Source organism: Diadema setosum, chromosome 15 (genome assembly GCF_964275005.1).
Source record: "Diadema setosum chromosome 15, eeDiaSeto1, whole genome shotgun sequence".
In the NCBI taxonomy this organism is placed as follows: Eukaryota; Metazoa; Echinodermata; class Echinoidea; order Diadematoida; family Diadematidae; genus Diadema; species Diadema setosum.
Genome location: NC_092699.1, coordinates 15,902,615 through 15,927,786, shown reverse-complemented (window position 1 = coordinate 15,927,786; position 25,172 = coordinate 15,902,615). Strand labels below are relative to the sequence as shown.

The 25,172-nt window shown below is 37.3% G+C and overlaps 1 protein-coding gene across 1 annotated transcript in view; it reads right to left on the bottom strand.

Moving 5' to 3' along the window:
* Positions 1-25,172, bottom strand: part of LOC140238561 (uncharacterized) — a 36,505-nt gene that overhangs the window by 9,067 nt on the left and 2,266 nt on the right. Inside the window, exons 3-14 of the mRNA XM_072318462.1 lie at positions 22,279-22,572; positions 21,598-21,846; positions 19,119-19,412; positions 18,446-18,694; positions 15,983-16,276; positions 15,318-15,566; positions 14,124-14,417; positions 13,455-13,703; positions 10,961-11,254; positions 10,289-10,537; positions 8,288-8,581; positions 7,396-7,644 (exon numbers count right to left, since the gene is read on the bottom strand). Of these exons, the coding sequence (XP_072174563.1) occupies positions 7,396-7,644; positions 8,288-8,581; positions 10,289-10,537; positions 10,961-11,254; positions 13,455-13,703; positions 14,124-14,417; positions 15,318-15,566; positions 15,983-16,276; positions 18,446-18,694; positions 19,119-19,412; positions 21,598-21,846; positions 22,279-22,572 (3,258 nt within the window). The remainder of the gene's footprint in view (positions 1-7,395; positions 7,645-8,287; positions 8,582-10,288; positions 10,538-10,960; positions 11,255-13,454; positions 13,704-14,123; positions 14,418-15,317; positions 15,567-15,982; positions 16,277-18,445; positions 18,695-19,118; positions 19,413-21,597; positions 21,847-22,278; positions 22,573-25,172) is intronic.

Below are 25,172 nucleotides of genomic sequence, written 5' to 3'. Positions count from 1 at the left end.
TAGGGAGCTTTAGATTTTAGACGCGCGTCAGTAGCGCACGTCAAGTTACTGCGCACGCTCAGACCATGTTTTTTTCCCTTTGAACGTCCGCGCGTCTAAAATCTAAAGCTCCCACAGAAACTGAGCACGCACTTTAGTGCGCGTATGAAAACCTCAAAAATGCGCAGCTTGAACTCCCAAGTTCAATGACCCGCCTACCTGCCAAAATAACGAAAATCCTTCATAAAATCCATAAAAAATTCCTGATCACTACCAAAATTTATTCATCTGTTTATGGTGTCATTCTCATACTTTCCTGCAAGTTTCGTCCAAATCCGTTCACAACTTTTTGAGTTATTTTGCACACGGACAAACAAACCAACGGTAACGGAAACATAACCTCCTCCCTTGGCGGAGGTAATTATAACATAACCTCCTTCCTTGGTAACTCTATAAAGCTCCCTAAATCCTCCGCCAAGGGAGGAGGTAACTAGTATGTTTTCATTACCGTAGAAAATTTAGATTTTTTTCCAGTGTGTGTAGGGATATGTGATTACATTGTACTATGAGAAAGGAACATTGATACATTGCAGAAATCATTATGTGCATTATTTTCTCATACCACTTGGTACTAACTTACTACACCACTTATGGGAAACCTACACAATACAAGCTATGCTCCTTTAGTTTTTTCTCCATTATTTCATTGTTTACTTTTTGCCAGGTCATGAAGACAACTTTGTGTACATTTTAATTAAAATTTCTGATTGTTGAAATGTTTGTATATCAATTTATGATTATTATGAAAAATAATTTAAATCAAATTGATATTTGCCCATATATGCTCTCTCGGTGGCATGATACGTTAACACTCACATACACACACACACACACGCACACATACACAAATGATGAATAAAACATTACTGAATATGATAATGACGAGGTAGTATATACAAAATGCGAAAGGAATCAATCCAGTGATAAAGTAGCTGGACATCAATACACCATTTCAGAAGCAATCTTTACCGGTAAAAAGCGTTTCCATATATATTACGATTTTTTCTTTTTTGAAAAATAACACACATAAAGGAAACAACGGTTCACTATCACGGGTCTAAGTCATATTCGATTTACTATAAAGCTGCGATAATTCTGATATCTCTTTTGTTGACAGTCACTATTTAAATTTCACTGTAGGCCTAAATAGAGATGAAGGCATCATCATGAGGCTGTAAGGGTTCGGAGAAGTTGTTTGAAATAGATGAAAAAAAGACTGAGGGCACATTGTGAGGATCATGGAGTCGCTGCTACGAGAAAAGGGAAAAAAGATCGGAGCGAAGGAACAAAGTCAGAAAAATGTGTTATGAAATAATGAAAAGTGGTAAGTTGATTTCTTATCTCATAGAAATTTTAGCTGCTCAAAAGCAGTTCTCTGAGGAGTCTTATGCCTCAAACTTAGATTGGTGGACTGGAGCAAGTATAAAATGTCAGGCTATTTAGAAAATGTACAGATGTCAGAGTTGAGTGAAGTTAAAATGAAGATTTGGAGAAACCACTTGCAAAAAAAAAAGAAAAAAAAAGAATGTAGAGACACACTTAACGATTTAGCTGGAATTTAGAACCCTGGGAATGATAGAATTCCAATAGAGCTTTGCCAATGTTTTTGTATAGGAGATATTTTTATGGCTTATGAGAAAGTTTGAAAAGCTGAAATAACAGTTCCACAAAGACATGCTGTTATCATCTTGTATGCCTTTTCATGAAATTTGTATTTTTCTTATATATTGTAAACCGACTGTTTTGGGTGCACCAGGTGGGTTGGGCCCAAGTCATTTATACCCCTTTCCCGCTGCCCGTCTCGGTGAACCACCGAGAGGTTCTCCGGTGAATTCACCGGCGAACCTCCCGGTGAAAGTTTCAGTGCCGTCGTTTCACACTGCTCTCGGTGAAACTTTCCCCTAGACGGGTTTTCTGCTCGCAACGTGGGTGATCTTATGTACTTGAGTTTGTTGTGCATCTGCGATTTGGTTTTTTTCGATCCCATGTTCAGCAAGTTTTCGGAGGAGGGACTCGTACGCGGTGCCAGCGTCAGCCGACGTCCCGCTCAGTTCTTCGTTCACTGCTGCCTCGCTACGTAATTGAAGTAACAATCTCTCTTCATCTTTGGTCCACGCTCCAGCCATTTGCAAAATTCCCTCATATTTTAACAGTAGAGGAAAACGTCAACGGATTTCTCCTGCACACTGTAAACCCAGCACTTGACGAGAAAAGCACAAAATACGAAAAAAATCAAGCAAGAGGCGGACTGTATCACTATCAGACTTTACTGGAAGAGTTAAGAGCTAGACACTAGAGGAAGACGAAGAAGGAGGAAGCATCAAAGCGATCAAGTACATTGTAAACCTATATCAGCTTTGTATACACGGCGTGCTAATTAAACAATACAATGCACAGCACGATGGAAAACAATGCTGTCGCACTGTGAACGCCACATTGCCCACGAAACGACATAAGTAGTACCCTGTACGTGTGGATTTGGGAGGTCGAGTGCGCGCTAGCTAGCTGAAAACGTGTGCATGACCAGAAACAAGACATGACCTTTGACATAATCTGCATATTTTCCCCGGTGTTTCACCGAGACAACCTTTCACGCTGGGTGCTCTCGGTGAACCACCGGGTGATTTCCCGTTGAACTATCGGTGTTTACCCAGGACGCTTCTCGGGTAAAAATTGCCCAAAATTTCATCGGTGTTTCACCTAGGCTTCCCCTAGGTTTCAACCGAGTGACCTTTCACACTGCGGGGTTCCCCGGGTGCCCCCAGGTGCCCCCGGGGAAGATTTTCTTCAGCGGGAAAGGGGTATTAGTTGGCTCATTCCAGACCCGGGCTGCCCAACCTGGTGCACCATTACCACTCCAGTGTATATTTTGATTTCGAAAAATATAATAATACTTGTCTTGAAAGCCGAATAAATAATAATAATGATTATCATTATCATTATAATTATAAAGAAATAAGATAAAGGATGACAGAGAGATAAAAACTCAAACCTATATCATTAGTGAACGTAGATGTTGAAATTATCACGATTTTTTTTTTTTTTTTTTTTTTTTTTGTGCCAAACACATGAATGAATTCATCGGGGGCACCGTGGCATATTAGATAAGATTCCAGACTTTTGCATCAATTCACGTTATCTTGCAAACTCCGAACCGTTGTTTCATAGATTGAAAACCTAAAAATAAATGATAAAATACTATATTCATGTATAAATACACGCCGAACACCCTTCCATCCTCATTCCACGACCTGTGCACATGTGAACTCCACCGTCCACTCTCAACCATAACCTTAGCACTTCGCGCCCTGCACAGCACAGTATGGTTGGGTGTTCATAATACCGGCCACCTAATGTTTTTCTATCAATAGAAACGTGCAAAATTTCACAATTTGCTTGAAATTTTACTCACGTGTGGAGAAAATACTCCGGATTCACAAGCGCGCACTGAAAATACGATCTGAGGTACGCGCTCTAGATGGCGGCTTCTAAATTTCGTTAATTTAGAGGGAATACTTATTTGTTTTCGCCTCATTTTACTCGGTAGCGTAGCCCAGTGAAGAATCGAACACCGTTGCGCGTAGTCCCATGCGTATATTTTCTTTCTGTACGCGCAATGCCATAGTGCGTGGTCGGTTGATATGGACCCGGTCGGTGTGTTGAACACCTATCTCCGCCAATGGAGGAGGTTATGTTTTCGTTACTGTTGGTTTGTTTGTTCGTTTGTCAAATTGTTTGTTTGTTTGTCTGTGTGCAAAATAGGGCCTAACTCAAAATGTAGTTAACGGATTTGGATGAAACTTGCAGAAAAGGTTTAGAATGATACAAGTAACAGATGATGAAATCTTGGTGATAATCCAAGAATTTTGGGGGAATTTATGAAGGATTTTTGATATTTTGGCAGGTAGGGTCAATGAACTTTGGAGTTCAGGATGCGCTAAAGTGCGTGCTCTAGTTTCTGCTAGGACGAGGCGCGCCGTGCAGCTGAGGGTTTATGACGTGACAAAGGCTTCTATACAGTATTGGGAAATCGGGCAATTTTTCAATGGGTGGAAATCACTGATCTCTATGGAAGAGCACGATCATCGGTGGAAAGTAACTACTTGGCAGAGGTCTGCGCCCTCGGAGTGCTTTTCTAGTTTGTTAATTTTATATACATGTATACGAACAGTTTACATTACCTATTATAACAAATAAAATCATCTTTCCTCTTTGTCTCTCTCTTTTCGAAGAAATTATTGTTAAATGCATTGTATCTGTTGAAAAGGCGGTCTTTAACTCTCTTCATTATCATTGTATACTTTTATTTTGTTCATTTTTACTCGGTGCACTGAAAATTTACTTGATATCGAAATTGAGCGTGCTTTTAATTATATTACAGATAAGTAGCCCCTTCCAAAGTTTTGCGAAGGTATTCTCTACTTCGTAAAAAAGCGACGGCTGATATCTCCCAAACGTATCACGTTCATAGGAAATAAGAACATGCCGTTAACGCATGATCATATTTTCCCATCGACGACTTACATTAAAAAAGAAAAAAAAAAATTTTTTTGCGTATCATTGAATTTCTTCCCTTTTCTCTGTTCACTATTTAGAAAGTCTCGTCATGTCATTCATACCACGCTTACATACCTTTCCCTGTTCTTCAATTACAAGAAAGCTGTCACGTGTTTTGTTTACGTGTCTGTATGTGCGTATTCGTCTCTGTCTTACTTTACAAATTTCACCTTTTTTATGCCTTGTTCTATTACATGTATTTTTGCATCTAGACTTTTTTTTTACAAGGAAATGCAAACTACAAGCTCTGCTTTTTTAACAGTCCCCTCCATTTCTTACAACTTTTTTTTTTTGCATTTTCTTGATTTTCTTCAAAAGTGTATTCCTGATGTTCAGTTTGTTTTTCATTGCATTCTTGTGTTATCATGAACATTCAAATGTTGTATTTGAACAAATACCGTACAATGAAATCAAAGAAATCAACAATACATTTATTTCCATGCAGTTTATATACCCATCCCATTCTTATCTGAAACTGGAAATGTCTTCGAATCGTCCATTTCATAATCATTTGTGGATATCAAAGATTTAGTCTATAATTTGTGCATCGGTACAAGTTTATGTATTCATGGGTAGGAGTTTGATGAAAATGAATAAATTTGTCATTTTCGTATATTCGAGGTGACAATCTACTCGAAATTCGTGAAATCATAACTTCGGTCTTGTTCTTGCTTTAGCTGTATATGGTAAAACTGAAATAGGGCAGTAATTATTGACTTCTTTACATCATTGTATGACAGAATTGTATATCATATTTTGGAGTAACTTTGGCTATCTTTGACAAGTCAGGGAAATGTCTAACAAAGAGAGAAATTGAATATGTATTTCAGAGGTAATCAATGATTAATTAGTTATCATGAGCAGCTTAATATACAAACAGTCTTATCAGTTTCAAATTAAGAATCACTTAAGATATTCAATTTTCGAGGTCACATATTTATATCAAAAGAACATTATTTCATCACGTAGTTCAGAAAACAATGAAATCATCCTTTGAAATAATGTTGCTGTTGATATATTTAAATACCTTTTAAAAAGTGTTTTCGTTGATACTCAGAACTGAATCTGTTAGGCATTGTTTATCGATTTTCAAGCGATCGCTTTTTTTTTCAATTTCTCTCTTTCTTTGATGATATCGCTAACTTTCCAGGTTGCACTTTGTTCATCTTTTCACTCAATGAGAATACCACATTTATGTCGAAGAAAAATGATCACTTTAAGAAAATATTGTTTAAACAATAAATGATAAACAACTTATAAAGTTATTGTGCTTGTGTGAATGAGCAATAAATTCGAGTATAGGCGTTATAAATAAAGTTATTCTTTTTTTGTCTTCCCAGAAATGTTCTTTTCACGTTATACTCTACTTTCTTGTTACCTTATTCAAATTATGGCATACTCGCCTGTGGGAACACATATACGGTGTAACTCTTACTTGGAAAGAATATCATTATTACAGAAAAGGCCTCTTCGTATTATCTGTTATGAATCATGGAGATGCCATACTGATGTTTTATTCTATGATAACATCTAAAGATTAACAATTTGTATCTTTTGCACTTAGGACAATTTTACATACAAACTTCACAATAATTCTCTCCCTCTTGTATTCGACTCTATGTTCATCAAAAACGAAACTGTCCATTCATATCCAATCCGGCAATCCAATGAATTTCACTTGCCTTTAACAAAGACTATTTTAGCCAAGCCTGTGTTTTCCTGGGCCGAAATGTTAGAATTCTCTTGATAGTAATACAAAAGAAGCTCTTAGATTGAATACATTTACCTTTAAATTTAAAAAAAAAAAAGGAATTTGTACATTTCAAAATGACTTGTAATTTTGTCAGCCTTAATTTCAAGTCTTGTTTTTACTACAATCGTTTATCGTTTCCTACAACTCCTCTTTATCCTAGTTATATATTGGTGAGCTTACACTGTACATATCATGCCTGACGTGTCTTGGGTTTGACCAATCAATATTTTCCTCTTCATTACCCCTTTTCTCTGTCCACTATCTAGATAGTCTCTTCCTGTCATTCATACCACGTTTATTTACCTTTCCTCTTTCTTCAACTACAAGAAAGCTGTCTCGGGTTTGTTTATGTGTCTGTGTTTGTGTACTTTGCGTCTATCTTCCTTTACTTTTTTTAAGCATCTTAAACTCGACTTCAAATATTAGTTAGTGTAACTGAATTCTCGTTCCATTCCGTAAAGGGAATTAAGGTTGCTTTATACCGAGATGTAGCTACTGTTTAGAGTGGTTTGTTCAGCACAATACCAACATAAGATATGTAAAGGAGTGACATCGTCACCTCACCTCGTCCACACTTAAGATTAAGACTGATGCCACTCTTCATTTTTAGATATTACCGACCTAGAAAATTCAACAGCTTCCTTTACTATTTATGCAATTTTTCGAGGAAATTATTATTGAATGCCTTGTATCTGGTCAAAAGTTGCTCTTTAAAACCTCTTTATTATCATTATTCGTTTTACTTTTATTGTATTCAATTTCACTCGTTCTACTAAAAAATAACTTGATATGGTAGTTGAGCATACTTTTATATACTACAGATAAGTAGCGCCTTCCAAAATTTTGCGAACCTATTCTGTTATTTCGTGAAAAGCTACGGCTGATATCTCCCAAACCTTTCACGTTCACAGGAAATAAGAACATGCCGCTATCGCATGATCATATTTATCGCCGATTTGCGTTAAAAAAAAAAGTCACATTATTTCATATCATTCTTTTTCTACGACTTTTGGTATCTACAATCCTAAAGTCTGACAGTGTCTCACCTTTCACCTCGAATGTATATGTTTTTTCCACTTTGTTGCCAGACCCATCTGTGCATGTAGCAGTGTACGTCGTTACTCCAATGGGGAATTCACCCCCAGATGGCACTCCTGTAGCTTCTACCGAGTCATCAACATTGTCTTCACATGTGGGTATCAGAAGCCCTTCCTCGATCAATTTCGTCGCCTTTCCGGTGTCAGTGCAATAGGAAGCTTCCAAGTTCGGATCAGTCATACTCGGTGCCTCATTGTCTGTATGGATTTATAAAAACATACTTTGAAATGAAACATGATTACAGTCAGTCATATCGTCATCTGCGTCATTACTCTTAGACAAGTACTACTATATATCATCCTATAAACAATGTTTTCTAGTTCACATAATTTCCTTTCATCTTTTCATGACCATCGTCTAAAAATAGTATTATCGTTGAACATAAACATAAATTCATTGCTCATGCTAGAACAACTTTAGAGAGTTTATTGCGTGTCATAAGAAAGATATATCTTTTCGTTCTGGTCATAGTTCTTCTTCAGGCTGTAGACCATTATCACCAAGTTCCCCTTCAAGAAAATACATAGGGCCATTGTACTTTCAGATTAATCTTGGCCCAATATTTGGATACTGGTTGGCATCCATTCGTCTCGAGAAACGATGGCGTAGCACTAGCTAGGCAAGAAGTTTGCACTGCCTTGAGTGGCTGTAAAGCCCCACTCTTGAGTGGCAATCCTTAGAGCACTTGCAGCAGATGAAGTCTGTTGGGGCCAATACTAAGACTGCCCGTGCCTTTCTCTTAGCTCTCCTGTCGGTCTGCTGTACGTGCCTTACAGCTTCAGCTCTCTCTCTCTACAACAAAGGAAAACACCTAAATGACCATCAATCTTTACTTCATACCTTTGACGGTGATTTTCACGGTATGAGTGCAGTTCAGCAGATTCTCCTCATATCCAGTACATGTCATGTCAGACGTCCCTTGTGTGCTGCCCGATTTGATGGCAACCTGTACCGGTTTTTGGGCTACATCTTGGCCATTAATTCTGCAAATAACTTCCACGTCATCATCGCTGTTATCAGTCGCCTTGAGCTCGCTGAAAAATGGTAAACTCGAATCAACGTTTGCGTAGCGTTCTCCTCCCTTTGTTAGAAGCTCCATGGTCTCGGAGCCTTCCAACTTACACGCCTCGCAGTCTTAAAAAAGAAAAGTATAATATTTTATTTTATTTTTATGTTTTATCATTTTTGTAACTAGATTTTTTTTTTTATGAGGAGAATGCAGACTAAAACGTCTGTCTTTTTTAGCACTCCCTTTAATTTCCAAGAACTTTCTGTCGGTATTATATTTGTCTAGAAATTTACCAAATTTGGTAAGTTTTGTCACGTTTGTTTTCTTTTGCATTGTCGAGAAAGTATATATATTCACATGTTGTATTGGAACAAATACAACCTTGTACAATAATATCAAGAAATCAACGATACACTAATTTCCAGTTTGAGATAAAAATGCACAAGTCTGCCGTCAAAGGCACAGTTTTGATAGTGATGTATTAATCGAGGCGGACCACTCCAGCGGGTTATGTACCCTCTCTTTGTGATGAATGAAGCGGGATCGTTTATATGCATGAGATCGGACTCTCTCACACACAGGATGTCCATTTTTTTTCTATCCGAGGGACAGTGTATACTAGTAGCTACTTTGCCTGTACTTGACCGGACTAGTCCGGGTGCCAAAGTCAGATTTCGGGCCTAACCATGTTTCAACACGGTCTCAAAACTTTCCAGCTTACATGGTTTTGCAGTCTAGAAAAGTTTACAAGATGTTTGATTAGAGTAAAGTGAATACCTAAAATGCTGACGTATATACTTCCATTTAAAATATTATCAGGACCCTAACGACTGCTGATAATAAAGCGCATGTTCCTTGCATTCGAATGGATCTTAAACTAGAAGAACCTTAATCCAACTTCTAAATAAACATAAATCTTATATTCATATATTGCCGCAAGAATTTCATTTAAATTGATCACAAACGATTTACATTCATTCTAAAGGTACCTCATTGCCGCTCATTATACATCTTGATAACACATACATAATATATACATGTGTGTGTGTGTAGGGGGGGGGTGTGTCTGTGTGTGATATTGATAATTTTGCTCTAACACTCTCCTTCTAAGTTTACTTTCTTGAAAGAATGATCTCATTTAAGATTACCGTCTTGCATCTTAAACTCAACTCCAAATATCAGTTACAGTAACTCAACTCTCGTTTCATTCCGTAAAGGGAATAAAGGTTGCTTTATGCCGAGAAGTAGCTGCTGTTTAGAATAATTTGTTCAGTACAATACCAACATAAGATATGTGACGGTGTGACATCGTCACCTCATCTCGTCCACACTTGTGCTTAAGACTGATGCCCCTCTTCATTTTAGATATTGATTTCTCGAAAATTCAACAGCTTCCTTTACGTTTGGTGCAATTGTTCAAGGAAATTATTGTTATATCCCTGTATCTGGTGAAAAGGAGCTCTTAAAAATCTCTAATTCAGCTGTAATTGGCAAAGCTTTTGTAGTCAGTTTACTCGTTGTACTGAAAATTAACTTGATATAGCGGTAGAGCACTACTTTTATATAATTATTACAGATAAGTATAGCGCCTTCCAACGTTTTCCGAAGGTATTTTCTTATTTCGTAAAACGCGACGGCTGAAATCTCCCAAACCTATCACGTTCATAAGAAATAAGAACATGCCGCTATCGTATGATCATTTTTACCCATTGACGACTTGCATTAAAAGAAAGAAAGAAAAAAAGAAACAAACAAAATTGCAAACTTCTTTCATATCATTGTATTTATACGACTTTTGGTATCTACAACCCTAAAGTCTAACAATATCTCACCTTTCACCTCGAATGTATATGTTTTTTCCACTTTGTTGCCAGACCCATCTGTGCATGTAGCAGTGTACTTCGTTACTCCAATGGAGAATTCACCCCCAGATGGCACTCCTGTAGCTTCTACCGAGTTATCAACATTGTCTTCACATGTGGGTATCAGAAGCCCTTCCTCGATCAATCTCGTCGCCTTTCCGGTGTCAGTGCAATAGGAAGCTTTCAAGTTCGGATCAGTCATACTCGGTGCCTCCTTGTCTGTATAGATTTATAAAAACATACCTTGAAATGAATCACGATTACAGTCAGTCATATCGTCATCTGCGTCTGACTTACTCTTAGACAAGTATTACAACATATCATCCTATAAACAATGTTTTCTAGTTCACATAATTTCCTTCATCTTTTCATGACCATCGTCTAAAAATAGTTTTATCGTTGAACATAAACATAAATTCATTGCTCATGCTAGAACAACTTTAGAGAGGATATTCCGTGTCATAAGAAAGATATATCTTTTCGTTCTGGTCATAGTTCTTCTTCAGGCTGTAGACCATTATCACCAAGTTCCCCTTCAAGAAAATGCATATGGCCATTTTACTTTCAGATTAATCTTGGCCCAATATTTGGAAACTACAACAAAGGAAAACACCTAAATGACCATCAATCTTTATTTCATACCTTTGACGGTGATTTTCACGGTATGAGTGCAGTTCAGCAGATTCTCCTCATATCCAGTACATGTCATGTCAGCCGTCGCTTGTGTGCTGCCCGATTTGATGGCAACCTGTACCGGTTTTTTGGCTACATCTTGGCCATCAATTCTGCAAATAACTTCCACGTCATCATCGCTGTTATCAGTCGCCTTGAGCTCGCTGAAAAATGGTAAACTCGAATCGACGTTTACGTAGCGTTCTCCTCCCCGTGTTAAAAGCTCCATGGTCTCGGAGCCTTCCAACTTACACGCCTCGCAGTCTTAAAAGACAAAAATATTCATAATGGATATTAAAGTCAGAGGAAACATACGTAAAGTGACATATTTCTATAATAAGTGTTAGGTCTCCTGATAAGTATCACTTGGAAAATCTGCATTTCTTACTTAAAGGATAATGAAGACCCAAATGTATGTACATGTAGTGAAAACAGAAATTGAGAAAACACTTACGTGAAATTTGAGGAAATTTGGACTATCAAATCAAAAGTCTAATTTTTGTTAACGTTTCGGTACCGCAATCGTTGGATAAGAAGAGTACAACCCTTCGTGGTGTCACACATGGACAGCGATATAAAAGCACACATTCCTTCCACTTGTTACTGATATATTGCACAGGACGATGTTATCCCTCGTAACCCATCGCTGTCTTTCTGTCATTCAAACCACGCTTACTTACTTTTCCCCTTTATTCAATTACAAGAAAGCTGTCTTGTGTTTGCTTATGTGAGTTTACGTGTACACTTAATCACTGTCTTACTTTACGTTATAACTTTTTAAACTTATTTGCCTTGTTTTATCATTTTTGCAACTAGATTTTTTTTTTCATGAGGGAAATGCAGACTAAAACGTCTGTCTTTTTTAGCACTCCCTTAAATTTCCAAGAACTTTCTGTCGGTATTTGTCTAGAAATTTACCAAATTTGGTAAGTTTTGTCGCGTTTGTTTTCCTTTGCATTGTCGAGAAAGTATATATTTTCACATGTTGTATTTGAACAAATACAATAATATTAAGAAATCAACGATACACTAATTTCCAGTTTGAGATAAAAATGCACAAGTCTGCCGTCAAAGGCACAGTTTTGATAGTGATGTATTAATCGAGTGCCGTCAAAGGCACAGTTTTGATAGTGATGTATTAATCGAGGCGGACCACTCCAGCGGGTTATGTACCCTCTCTTTGTGATGAATGAAGCGGGATCGTTTATATGCATGAGATCGGACTCTCTCACACACAGGATGTCCATTTTATTTTCTGTCCGAGGGACAGTGTATACTAGCAGCTACTTTGCTTGTACTTGACCGGACTAGTCCGGGTGCCAAAGTCAGATTTCGGGCCTAACCATGTTTCAACACGGTCTTAAAATTTTCCAACTTACATGGTTTTGCAGTCTAGAAAAGTTTACAAGAATAGTGTCTGATTAGAGTAAAGTGAATACCTAAAAAGCTGACCTATATACTTCCATTTAGAATATTATCAGGACCCCTAACGACTGCTGATAATAAAGCGCATGTTCCTTGCATTCGAGTCGATCGTAAACTAGAAGAACCTTAATCCACCTTCTAAATAGAAATAAATCTTATATTCATATATTACCGCAACAATCTAATTTAGGTTGATCACAAACGATTTACGTATCATTCTAGAGGTACCTCATTGCCGCTCATCGTTATACATCTTGATATTATGTGTGTGTGTGTGTGTGTGTGTCTGTGTGTGATATTGATAATTTTGCTCTTACACTCTCCAAGTTTACATTCTTGAAAGAATGACTTCATTTAAGATTACCGTCGTGCATCTTAAACTCGATTCCAAATGTTAGTTACAGTAACTGAACTCTCGTTCCATTCCGTAAAGGGAATAAAGGTTGCCTTATGCCGAGAAGTAGCTGCTGTTTAGAATAATTTGTTCAGTACAATACCAACATAAGATATGTGACGGTGTGACATCGTCACCTCATCTCGTCCACACTTGTGCTTAAGACTGATGCCCCTCTTCATTTTAGATATTGACTTCTCGAAAATTCAACAGCTTCCTTTACTTTTGGTGCAATCATTGTTCAAGGAAATTATTGTTATATCCCTGTATCTGGTGAAAAGGCGCTCTTAAAAATTTCTAATTCAACTGTAATTGGTAAAGCTTTTGTAGTCATTTTTACTCGTTGTACTGAAAATTAACTTGATATAGCGGTAGAGCATGCTTTTATATAATTATTACGGATAAGTATAGCGCCTTCCAACGTTTTGCGAAGGTATTTTCTTATTTCGTAAAACGCCACGGCTGAAATCTTCCAAACCTATCACGTTCATAAGTAATAACAACATGCAGCTATCGTATGATCATATTTAACCATTAACGACTTGCATTGAAAGAAACAAACAAACAAAATTGTAAATTTCTTTCATATCATTCCATTTATACGACTTTTGGTGTCTACAACCCTAAAGTCTGACAATATCTCACCTTTCACCTCGAATGTATATGTTTTTTCCACTTTGTTGCCAGACCCATCTGTGCATGTAGCAGTGTACGTCGTTACTCCAATGGAGAATTCACCTCCAGATGGCACTCCTGTAGCTTCTACCGAGTCATCAACATTGTCATCACATGTGGGTATCAGAAGCCCTTCCTCGATCAATTTCGTCGCCTTTCCGGTGTCAGTGCAATAGGAAGCTTTCAAGTTCGGATCAGTCATACTCGGTGCCTCCTTGTCTGTATGGATTTATGAAAAAAAAAAAAAAAACATACTTTGAAATGACACATGATTACAGTCAGTCACATCGTCATCCGCGTCTGACTTACTCTTAGACAAGTATTACTACATATCATCCTAAAAACAATGTTTTCTAGTTCACATTATTTCCTTTCATCCTTTAATGATCATCGTCTAAAAATTGTATAATCATTGGACATACATATTATTTCATTGCTGATGCTATGACAACTTTAGAGACTACTGCGTGTCATAGGAAAGACTCGTAATAGGTGTTCTTCAGGCTATAAACCATTATCACCAAGTTCCCCTTCAAGTCACTATATAGGGCCAGTTCACTTTCAGATTAATCTTTGCCCAATATTTGGCAAATACAACAAAGGAAAACACCTAAATGACCATCAATCTTTATTTCATACCTTTGACGGTGATTTTCACGGTATGAGTGCAGTTCAGCAGATTTTCCTCGTATCCAGTACATGTCATGTCAGCCGTCGCTTGTGTGCTGCCCGATTTGATGGCAACCTGTACCGGTTTTTTGGCTACATCTTGGCCATCAATTCTGCAAATAACTTCCACGTCATCATCGCTGTTATCAGTCGCCTTGAGCTCGCTGAAAAATGGTAAACTCGAATCGACGTTTACGTAGCGTTCTCCTCCCCGTGTTAAAAGCTCCATGGTCTCGGAGCCTTCCAACTTACACGCCTCGCAGTCTTAAAAAAGGAAAGTATTCATAATGGGTATTATTGCCAGAAGAAACGTACGTTAAATGCCATAGTTCCATAATAATTGTTAGGTCTCCTCGTAATTTGTCACTTGGAAAATCTGCATTTCTTACTTAAAGGAGAATGAATGTCTGTGTGTGATATTGATAATATTGCTCCACACTCTCCTTCTAAGTTTACATTCTTGAAAAAATGATCTCATTTAAGATTACCGTCGTGCATCTTAAACTCGACTCCAAATATCAGTTACAGTAACTGAACTCTCGTTCCATTCCGTAAAGGGAATTAAGGTTGCTTTATGCCGAGAAGTAGCTACTGTTTAGAATGATTTGTTCAGTACAATACCAACATAAGATATGTGACGGTGTGACATCGTAACCTCATCTCGTCCACACTTGTGCTTAAGACGGATGCCCCTCTTCATTTTAGATATGGGCTTCTCGAAAATTCAACAGTTTCCTTTACTTTTGGTGCAATTGTTCAAGGAAATTATTGCTATATCCCTGTATTTGGTGAAAGGGCGCTCTTAAAAAATCTCTCATTCAGCTGTAATTGGCAAAGCTTTTTAGTCAGTTTTACTCGTTGTACTGAAAATTAACTTGATATAGCGGTAGAGCATGCTTTTATATAATTATTACGGATAAGTATAGCGCCTTCCAACGTTTTGCGAAGGTATTTTCTTATTTCGCAAAACGCCACGGCTGAAATCTCCCAAACCTATCACGTTCATAAGAAATAAGAACTTGCCGCTATCGTATGATCACATTTACCCATTGACGACTTCCAATAAAAGAAACAAACGAACAAACAAAATTGCAAACTTCTTTCATATTATTCTATTTATACGACTTTTGGTATCTACAACCCTAAAGTCTAACAATATCTCACCTTTCACCTCAAATGTATATGTTTTTTCCACTTTGTTGCCAGACCCATCTGTGCATGTAGCAGTGTACTTCGTTACTCCAATGGAGAATTCACCTCCAGATGGCACTCCTGTAGCTTCTACCGAGTCATCAACATTGTCATCACATGTGGGTATTAGAAGCCCTTCCTCGATCAATTTCGTCGCCTTTCCGGTGTCAGTGCAATAGGAAGCCTCCAAGTTCGGATCAGTCATACTCGGTGCCTCCTTGTCTGTATGGATTTATAAAAACATACTTTGAAATGAAACATGATTACAGTCAGTCATATTTATCGTTATCTGCATCTGACTTACTCTTAGACAAGAACTACTACATTTCATCCTATAAACAATGTTTTCTAGTTCACATTATTTCCTTTCATCCTTTCATGACCATCGTCTAAAAATGGTATCATCGTTAAACATAAACAAAAATTCATTGCTCATGCTAGAACAACTTTAGAGAGTTTGTTGCGTGTCATAAGACACGTTCTGGTCATAGGTCTTCTTCAGGCTGTAAACCATTATCACCAAGTTCGCCTTCAAGACAATATATAGGGCCATTTTACTTTCAGATTAATCTTGGCCCAATATTTGGAAACTATAACAAAGGAAAACACCTAAATGACCATCAATCTTTATTTCATACCTTTGACGGTGATTTTCACGGTATGAGTGCAGTTCAGCAGATTCTCCTCATATCCAGTACATGTCATGTCAGCCGTCGCTTGTGTGCTGCCCGATTTGATGGCAACCCTTTTCGGTTTTTGGGCTACATCTTGGCCATCAATTCTGCAAACAACTTCCACGTCATCATCGCTGTTATCAGTCGCCTCGAGCTCGCTGAAAAATGGTAAACTCGAATCGACGTTTACGTAGCGTTCTCCTCCCCGTGTTAAAAGTTCCATGGTCTCGGAGCCTTCCAACTTACACGCCTCGCAGTCTTAAAAAACAAAAATATTCATAATGGATATTAAAGTCAGAGGAATCATACGTAAAGTGACATATTTCCATAATAATTGTTAGGTCTCCTGATAAGTATCACTTGGAAAATCTGCATTTCTTACTTGAAGGATAATGAAGACCCAAATGTATGTACATGTAGTGAAAACAGAAATTGAGAAAACACGTACGTGAAATTTGAGGAAATTTGGACAATCAAATCAAAAGTCTAATTTTTGTTAACGTTTCGGTACCGCAATCGTTGGATAAGAAGAGTACAACCCTTCGTGGTGTCACACATGGACAGCGAGATAAAAGCACACATTCCTTCCACTTGTTACTGATATATTGCACAGGACGATGTTATCCCTCGTCCCCCATCGCTGTCTTTCTGTCATTCAAACCACGCTTACTTACTTTTCCCCTTTATTCAATTACAAGAAAGCTGTCTTGTGTTTGCTTATGTGAGTTTACGTGTACACTTGATCTCTGTCTTACTTTACGTTTAAACTTTTTTAAAACTTATTTGCCTTGTTATATCATTTTTGTAACTAGATTTTTTTTTAAAGAGGGAAATGCAGACTAAAACGCTGTTTTTTTAGCACTTCCTTTAATTTCCAAGATCTTTCTATCGGTATTTGTCTAGAAATTTACAAAATTTGGTAAGTTTTGTCAAGTTTGTTTTCCTTTGCATTGTCGAGAAAGTATATATATTCACATGTTGTATTTGAACAAATACAATAATATCAAGAAATCAACGATACACTAATTTCCAGTTTGAGATAAAAATGCACAAGTCTGCCGTCAAAGGCACGTTTTTGATAGTGATGTATTAATCGAGGCGGACCACTCCAGCGGGTTATGTACCCTCACTTTGTGATGAATGAAGCAGGATCGTTTACATGCATGAGATCGGACTCTCTCACTCACATGATGTCCATTTATTTTTCTATCCGAAGGACAGTTTATAGTAATAGCTACTTTGCTTGTACTTGACCGAACTAATCCGGGTGCCGAAGTCAGATTTCGGGCCTAACTATGTTTCAACACGGTCTCAAAACTTTCCAACTTACATGGTTTTGCAGTCTAGAAAAGTTTACAAGATGTTTGATTGAAGTAAAGTGAATACCTAAAGTGCTGACTTATATACTTCCCTTTATAATGTTATCAGGACCACTAACTACTGCTGATAATAAAGCGCATGTTCCTTGCATTCGAATGGATCTTAAACTAGAAGAACCTTGGTCCACCTTCTAAATAAACATAAATCTTTTATATACATATATTACCGCAACACTTTAATTTAGGTTGATCACAAACGATTTACATTCATTCTAAAGGTACCTAATTGCCGCTCATCGTTATACATCTTGATATATACATGTACATAATGTATACATGTGAGTGTGTGTGTGTTTCTGTGTGTGATATTGACAATTTTGCTCTTACACTCTCCTTCTAAGTTTACATTCTTGAAAGAATGATCTCATTTAAGATTAACGTCGTGCATCTTAAACTCGACTCCAAATATTAGTTACAGTAACTGAACTCTCGTTCCATTCCGTAAAAGGAATTAAGGTTGCTTTATGCCGAGAAGTAGCTACTGTTTAGAATGATTTGTTCAGTACAATACCAACATAAGATATGTGACGGTGTGACATCGTCACCTCATCTCGTCCACACTTGTGCTTAAGACTGATGCCCCTCTTCATTTTAGATATTGATTTCTCGAAAATTCAACAGCTTCCTTTACGTTTGGTGCAATTGTTCAAGGAAATTATTGTTATATCCCTGTATCTGGTGAAAAGGCGCTCTTAAAAATTTCTAATTCAACTGTAATTGGTAAAGCTTTTGTATTCAGTTTTACTCGTTGTAATGAAAATTAACTTGATATAGCGGTAGAGCATGCTTTTATATAATTATTACGGATAAGTATAGCGCCTTCCAACGTTTTGCGAAGGTATTTTCTTATTTCGTAAAACGCCACGGCTGAAATCTTCCAAACCTATCACGTTCATAAGTAATAACAACATGCAGCTATCGTATGATCATATTTAACCATTAACGACTTGCATTGAAAGAAACAAACAAACAAAATTGTAAATTTCTTTCATCATTCCATTTATACGACTTTTGGTGTCTACAACCCTAAAGTCTGACAATATCTCACCTTTCACCTCGAATGTATATGTTTTTTCCACTTTGTTGCCAGACCCATCTGTGCATGTAGCAGTGTACGTCGTTACTCCAATGGAGAATTCACCTCCAGATGGCACTCCTGTAGCTTCTACCGAGTCATCAACATTGTCATCACATGTGGGTATCAGAAGCCCTTCCTCGATCAATTTCGTCGCCTTTCCGGTGTCAGTGCAATAGGAAGCTTTCAAGTTCGGATCAGTCATACTCGGTGCCTCCTTGTCTGTATGGATTTATGAAAAAAAAAAAAAAAAACATACTTTGAAATGACACATGATTACAGTCAGTCACATCGTCATCCGCGTCTGACTTACTCTTAGACAAGTATTACTACATATCATCCTAAAAACAATGTTTTCTAGTTCACATTATTTCCTTTCATCCTTTAAGGATCATCGTCTAAAAATTGTATAATCATTGGACATACATATTATTTCATTGCTGATGCTATGACAACTTTAGAGACTTGTACTGCGTGTCATAGGAAAGACTCGTAATAGGTGTTCTTCAGGCTATAAACCATTATCACCAAGTTCCCCTTCAAGGCACTATATAGGGCCAGTTCACTTTCAGATTAATCTTTGCCCAATATTTGGCAAATACAACAAAGGAAAACACCTAAATGACCATCAATCTTTATTTCATACCTTTGACGGTGATTTTCACGGTATGAGTGCAGTTCAGCAGATTTTCCTCGTATCCAGTACATGTCATGTCAGCCGTCGCTTGTGTGCTGCCCGATTTGATGGCAACCTGTACCGGTTTTTGGGCTACATCTTGGCCATCAATTCTGCAAATAACTTCCACGTCATCATCGCTGTTATCAGTCGCCTTGAGCTCGCTGAAAAATGGTAAACTCGAATCGACGTTTACGTAGCGTTCTCCTCCCCTTGTTAACAGCTCCATGGTCTCGGAGCCTTCCAACTTACACGCCTCGCAGTCTTAAAAAAGAAAAGTGTTCATAATGGATATTAAAGCCAGAGGAAACATACGTTAAGTGACATATTTCCATAATAATTGTTAGGTTTCCTGATAGTTATCACTTGGAAAATCTGAATTTCTTACTTAAAGGAGAATGAAGACCCAAATGTATGTACATTTAGTGAAAACAGAAATAAAGAAAACACATTAGTGAAATTTGAGGAAATTTGGACTATCAAATCAAATGTCTAATTTTTGTTAACGTTTCAGTACCTCAATCGTTGGATAAGAAGAGTACAACCATTCGTGGTGTCACACATGGACAGCGATATAAAAGCACACATTCCTTCCACTTGCTACTGATATATTGCTCAGGACGATGTTATCCTATCCCTCGTCCCCTATCGCTGTATTTCTGTCATTCAAACCACGCTTACTTACTTTTCCCCTTTCTTCAACTACAAGAAAGCTTCTGTCTTGTGTTTGTTTATGTGAGTTTACGTGTGCACTTGATCTCTGTCTTATTTTATGTTTAAACTTTTTTGACTTATTTGCCTTGTTTTATCATTTTTGTAACGAGATGTTTTTTTTTTTTTTTTCAATGAGGAAAATGCAGACTAAAAAGTCTGTGTTTTTAGCAGTCCCTTTGATTTCCAAGAACTTTCTATCGGTATTTGTCTAGAAATTTACAAAATTTGGTAAGTTTTGTCAAGTTTGTTTTCCTTTGCATTGTCGAGAAAGTATGTATATTCACATGTTGTATTGGAACAAATACAATAATATCAAGAAATCAACGATACACTAATTTCCAGTTTGAGATATAAATGCACAAGTCTGATCTCGAAGGCACGTTTTTGATAGTGATGTATTAATCGAGGCGGACCACTCCAGCGGGTTATGTACCCTCTCTTTATGATGAATGAAGCGGGATCGTTTACCACGAGTTGGGACTCTCTCACACACAGAATGTCCATTTTATTTTCTAGCCGAGGGACAGTGTATATACTGGTAGCTACTTTGCCTGTACTTGACCGGACTAGTCAGGGTGCCAAAGTCAGATTTCGGGCCTAACCATGTTTCAACACGGTCTCAAAACTTTCCAACTTGGTTTGGCAGTCTAGAAAAGTATACAAGATGTTTGATTGAAGTAAAGTGAATCCCTAAAGTGCTGACTTATATACTTCCCTTTGTAATGTTATCAGGACCACTAACTACTGCTGATAATAAAGCGCATGTTCCTTGCATTCGAATGGATCTTAAACTAGAAGAACCTTAATCCACCTTCTAAATAAACATAAATCTTATATACATATATTACCGCAACACTTTAATTTACGTTGATCACAAACGATTTACATTCATTCTAAAGGTACCTCATTGCCGCTCATCGTTATACATCTTGATATATACATGTACATAATGTATACATGTGAGTGTGTGTGTGTGTCTGTGTGTGATATTGACAATTTTGCTCTTACACTCTCCTTCTAAGTTTACATTCTTGAAAGAATGATCTCATTTAAGATTACCGTCTTGCATCTTAAACTCGACTCCAAATATCAGTTACAGTAACTCAACTCTCGTTCCATTCCGTAAAGGGAATTAAGGTTGCTTTATGCCGAGAAGTAGCTACTGTTTAGAATAATTTGCTCAGTACAATACCAACATAAGATATGTGACGGTGTGACATCGTCACCTCATCTCGTCCACACTTGTGCTTAAGACTGATGCCCCTCTTCATTTTAGATATTGACCTCTCGAAAATTCAACAGCTTCCTTTACTTTTGGTGCAATTGTTCAAGGAAATTATTTTTATATCCATATATCTGGTGAAAAGGCGCTCTTAAAAATCTCTAATTCAGCTGTAATTGGTAAAGCTTTTGTAGTCAGTTTTACTCGTTGTACTGAAAATCAACTTAATATAGCGGTAGAGCATGTTTTTACATAATTATTACGGATACGTATATCGCCTTCCAACGTTTTGGAAGGTATTTTCTTATTTCGTAAAAACGCGACGGCTGAAATCTCCCAAACCTATCACGTTCATAAGAAATAAGAACATGCCGCTATCGTATGATCATACCTACCCATTCACGACTTACATTAAAAGAAAGAAACAAACAAACAAAATCGGAAACTTCTTTCATATTATTCTATTTATACGACTTTTGGTATCTACAACCCTAAAGTCTGACAATATCTCACCTTTCACCTCGAATGTATATGTTTTTTCCACTTTGTTGCCAGACCCATCTGTGCATGTAGCAGTGTACTTCGTTACTCCAATGGAGAATTCACCTCCAGATGGCACTCCTGTAGCTTCTACCGAGTCATCAACATTGTCATCACATGTGGGTATCAGAAGCCCTTCCTCGATCAATCTCGTCGCCTTTCCGATGTCAGTGCAATAGGAAGCCTCCAAATTCGGATCAGTCATACTCGGTGCCTCCTTGTCTGTATGGATTTATAAAAACATACTTTGAAATGAAACATGATTACAGTCAGTCATATTCATCGTCATCTGCGTCTGACTTACTCTTAGACAAGCACTACTACATACCATCCTATAAACAATGTTTTCTAGTTCACATTATTTCCTTTCATCCTCTCATGACCATCATCATCTAAAAATGGTATTATCGTTGAACATAAACATAAATTCATTGCTCAAGCTAGAACAACTTTAGAGAGTTTATTGCGTGTCATAAGAAAGATATATCTTTTCGTTCTGGTCATAGGTCTTCTTCAGGCTGTAAACCATTATCAGCAATGTTCCCCTTCAAGACAATATATAGAGCCATTTTACTTTCAGATTAATCTTGGCCCAATATTTGGAAACTATAACAAAGGAAAACACCTAAATGACCATCAATCTTTATTTCATACCTTTGACGGTGATTTTCACGGTATGAGTGCAGTTCAGCAGATTTTCCTCGTATCCAGTACATGTCATGTCAGCCGTCGCTTCTGTGCTGCCCGATTTGATGGCAACCTGTACCGGTTTTTTGGCTACATCTTGGCCATCAATTCTGCAAATAACTTCCACGTCATCATCGCTGTTATCAGTCGCCTTGAGCTCGCTGAAATATGGTAAACTCGAATCGACGTTTGCGTAGCGTTCTCCTCCCCTTGTTAAAAGCTCCATGGTCTCGGAGCCTTCCAACTTACACGCCTCGCAGTCTTAAAAAAGAAAAATATTCATAATGGGTATTAAAGCCAGAGGAAACATACGTTAAATGGTGTTGTTTATGATGCAAATCTGACGTTCAAAGACCACATTTCATATGTTTCCCAATCTGTAAGATTTCATTTGCGTAACCTGGGCTCAATTCGGAGATATTTAACTAGATCAGGAGCAGAAAAACTGATGCATGCTCTTATTTCGTCTCGTCTAGATTTCTGCAATTCTATGTTTTGCAGCCTTCCACAAAAAGAACTCAGTAAACTGCAACGTCTTCAGAATTGTGCCGCTAGATTACTTCCTTTCAAGAAGAAAAGTGTGCATACCGTACCACAATACTTCGGTCCGTACACTGGCTTCATGTAGAAAAACGGATTAACTTCAAGATTCTTCTTCTTGTTTACCGTACATTGCACAAATTTGCCCTTGTCTACTTTCAAAATACTCTTCATCTTCACCAACCACCACGTAATCTCTGTTCATCAAACTCGCTAAAAATGTGAGCTTTATAAGAGTCTCACTATTATTATTAAATGACATATTTCCATAATAATTGTTAGGTCTCCTTGTAATTTGTCACTTGGAAAATTTGCATTTCTTACTTAAAGGAGAATGAAGACCCAAATATTATATGTACATTTAGTGAAAACAGAAATTGAGAAAACACAGTGAAATTTGAGGAAATTTGGACTATCAAATCAAAAGTCTATTTTTTTGTTAACGTTTCAGTACCGCAATCGTTAGATAAGAAGAGTACAACCCTTCGTGGTGTCACACATGGACAGCGATATAAAAGCACACATTCCTTCCACTTGTTACTAATATATTGCTCAGGACGATGTTATTCCTCGTCCCCCATCGCTGTCTTTCTGTCATTCAAACCACGCTTATTACTTTTCCCCTTTCTTCAATTACAAGAAAGCTATCTTGTGTTTGTTTATGTGAGTTTACGTGTACACTTGATCTCTGTCTTACTTTACGTTTAAGCTTTTTTAAACTTATTTGCCTTGTTATATCATTTTTGTAACTAGATTTTTTTTTTTTTTTTTAATGAGGGAAATGCAGAATAAAACGTCTGTTTTTTTAGCACTCCCTTTAATTTCCAAGAACTTTCTATCGGTGTTTGTCTAGAAATTTACAAAATTTGGTAAGTTTTGTCAAGTTTGTTTTCCTTTGCATTTTCGAAAAAGTATATATATTCATATGTTGTATTTGAACAAATACAATAATATCAGGAAATCAACGATACACTAATTTCCAGTTTGAGATAAAAATGCACAAGTCTGCCGTCAAAGGCACGTTTTTGATAGTGATATATTAATCGAGGCGGACCACTGCAGCGGGTTATGTACCCTCACTTTGTGATGAATGAAGCAGGATCGTTTATATGCATGAGATCGGACTCTCTCATACACAGGATGTCCATTTATTTTTCTATCCGAGGGACAGTTTATACTAATAGCTACTTTGCCTGTACTTGACCGAACTAATCCGGGTGCCGAAGTCAGATTTCGGGCCTAACCATGTTTCAACACGGCCTCAAAACTTTCCAACTTACATGGTTTTGCAGTCTAGAAAAACTTACAAGATGTTTGATTGAAGTAAAGTGAATCCCTAAAGTGCTGACTTATATACTTCCCTTTATAATGTTATCAGGACCACTAACTACTGCTGATAATAAAGCGCATGTTCCTTGCATTCGAATGGATCTTAAACTAGAAGAACCTTAATCCACCTTCTAAATAAACATAAATATTATATACATATATTACCGCAACACTTTAATTTACGTTGATCACAAACGATTTACATTCATTCTAAAGGTACCTCATTGCCGCTCATCGTTATACATCTTGATACATACATGTACATAATGTATACATGTGAGTGTGTGTGTGTGTCTGTGTGTGATATTGACAATTTTGCTCTTACACTCTCCTTCTAAGTTTACATTCTTGAAAGAATGATCTCATTTAAGATTACCGTCTTGCATCTTAAACTCGACTCCAAATATCAGTTACAGTAACTGAACTCTCGTTCCATTCCGTAAAGGGAATTAAGGTTGCTTTATGCCGAGAAGTAGCTGCTGTTTAGAATAATTTGTTCAGTACAATACCAACATAAGATATGTGACGGTGTGACATCGTCACCTCATCTCGTCCACACTTGTGCTTAAGACTGATGCCCCTCTTCATTTTAGATATTGACTTCTCGAAAATTCAACAGCTTCCTTTACTTTTGGTGCAATTGTTCAAGGAAATTATTGTTATATCCCTGTATCTGGTGAAAAGGCGCTCTTAAAAACTTCTAATTCAGCTGTAATTGGTAAAGCTTTTGTAGTCAGTTTTACTCGTTGTAATGAAAATTAACTTGATATAGCGGTAGAGCATGCTTTTATATAATTATTACGGATAAGTATAGCGCCTTCCAACGTTTTGCGAAGGTATTTTCTTATTTCGTAAAACGCCACGGCCGAAATTTGCCAAACCTATCACGTTCATAAGAAATAAGAACATGCCGCTATCGTATGATCATATTTACCCATTGACGACTTGCATTAAAAGAAACAAACAAACAAAATTGCAAATTTCTTTCACAT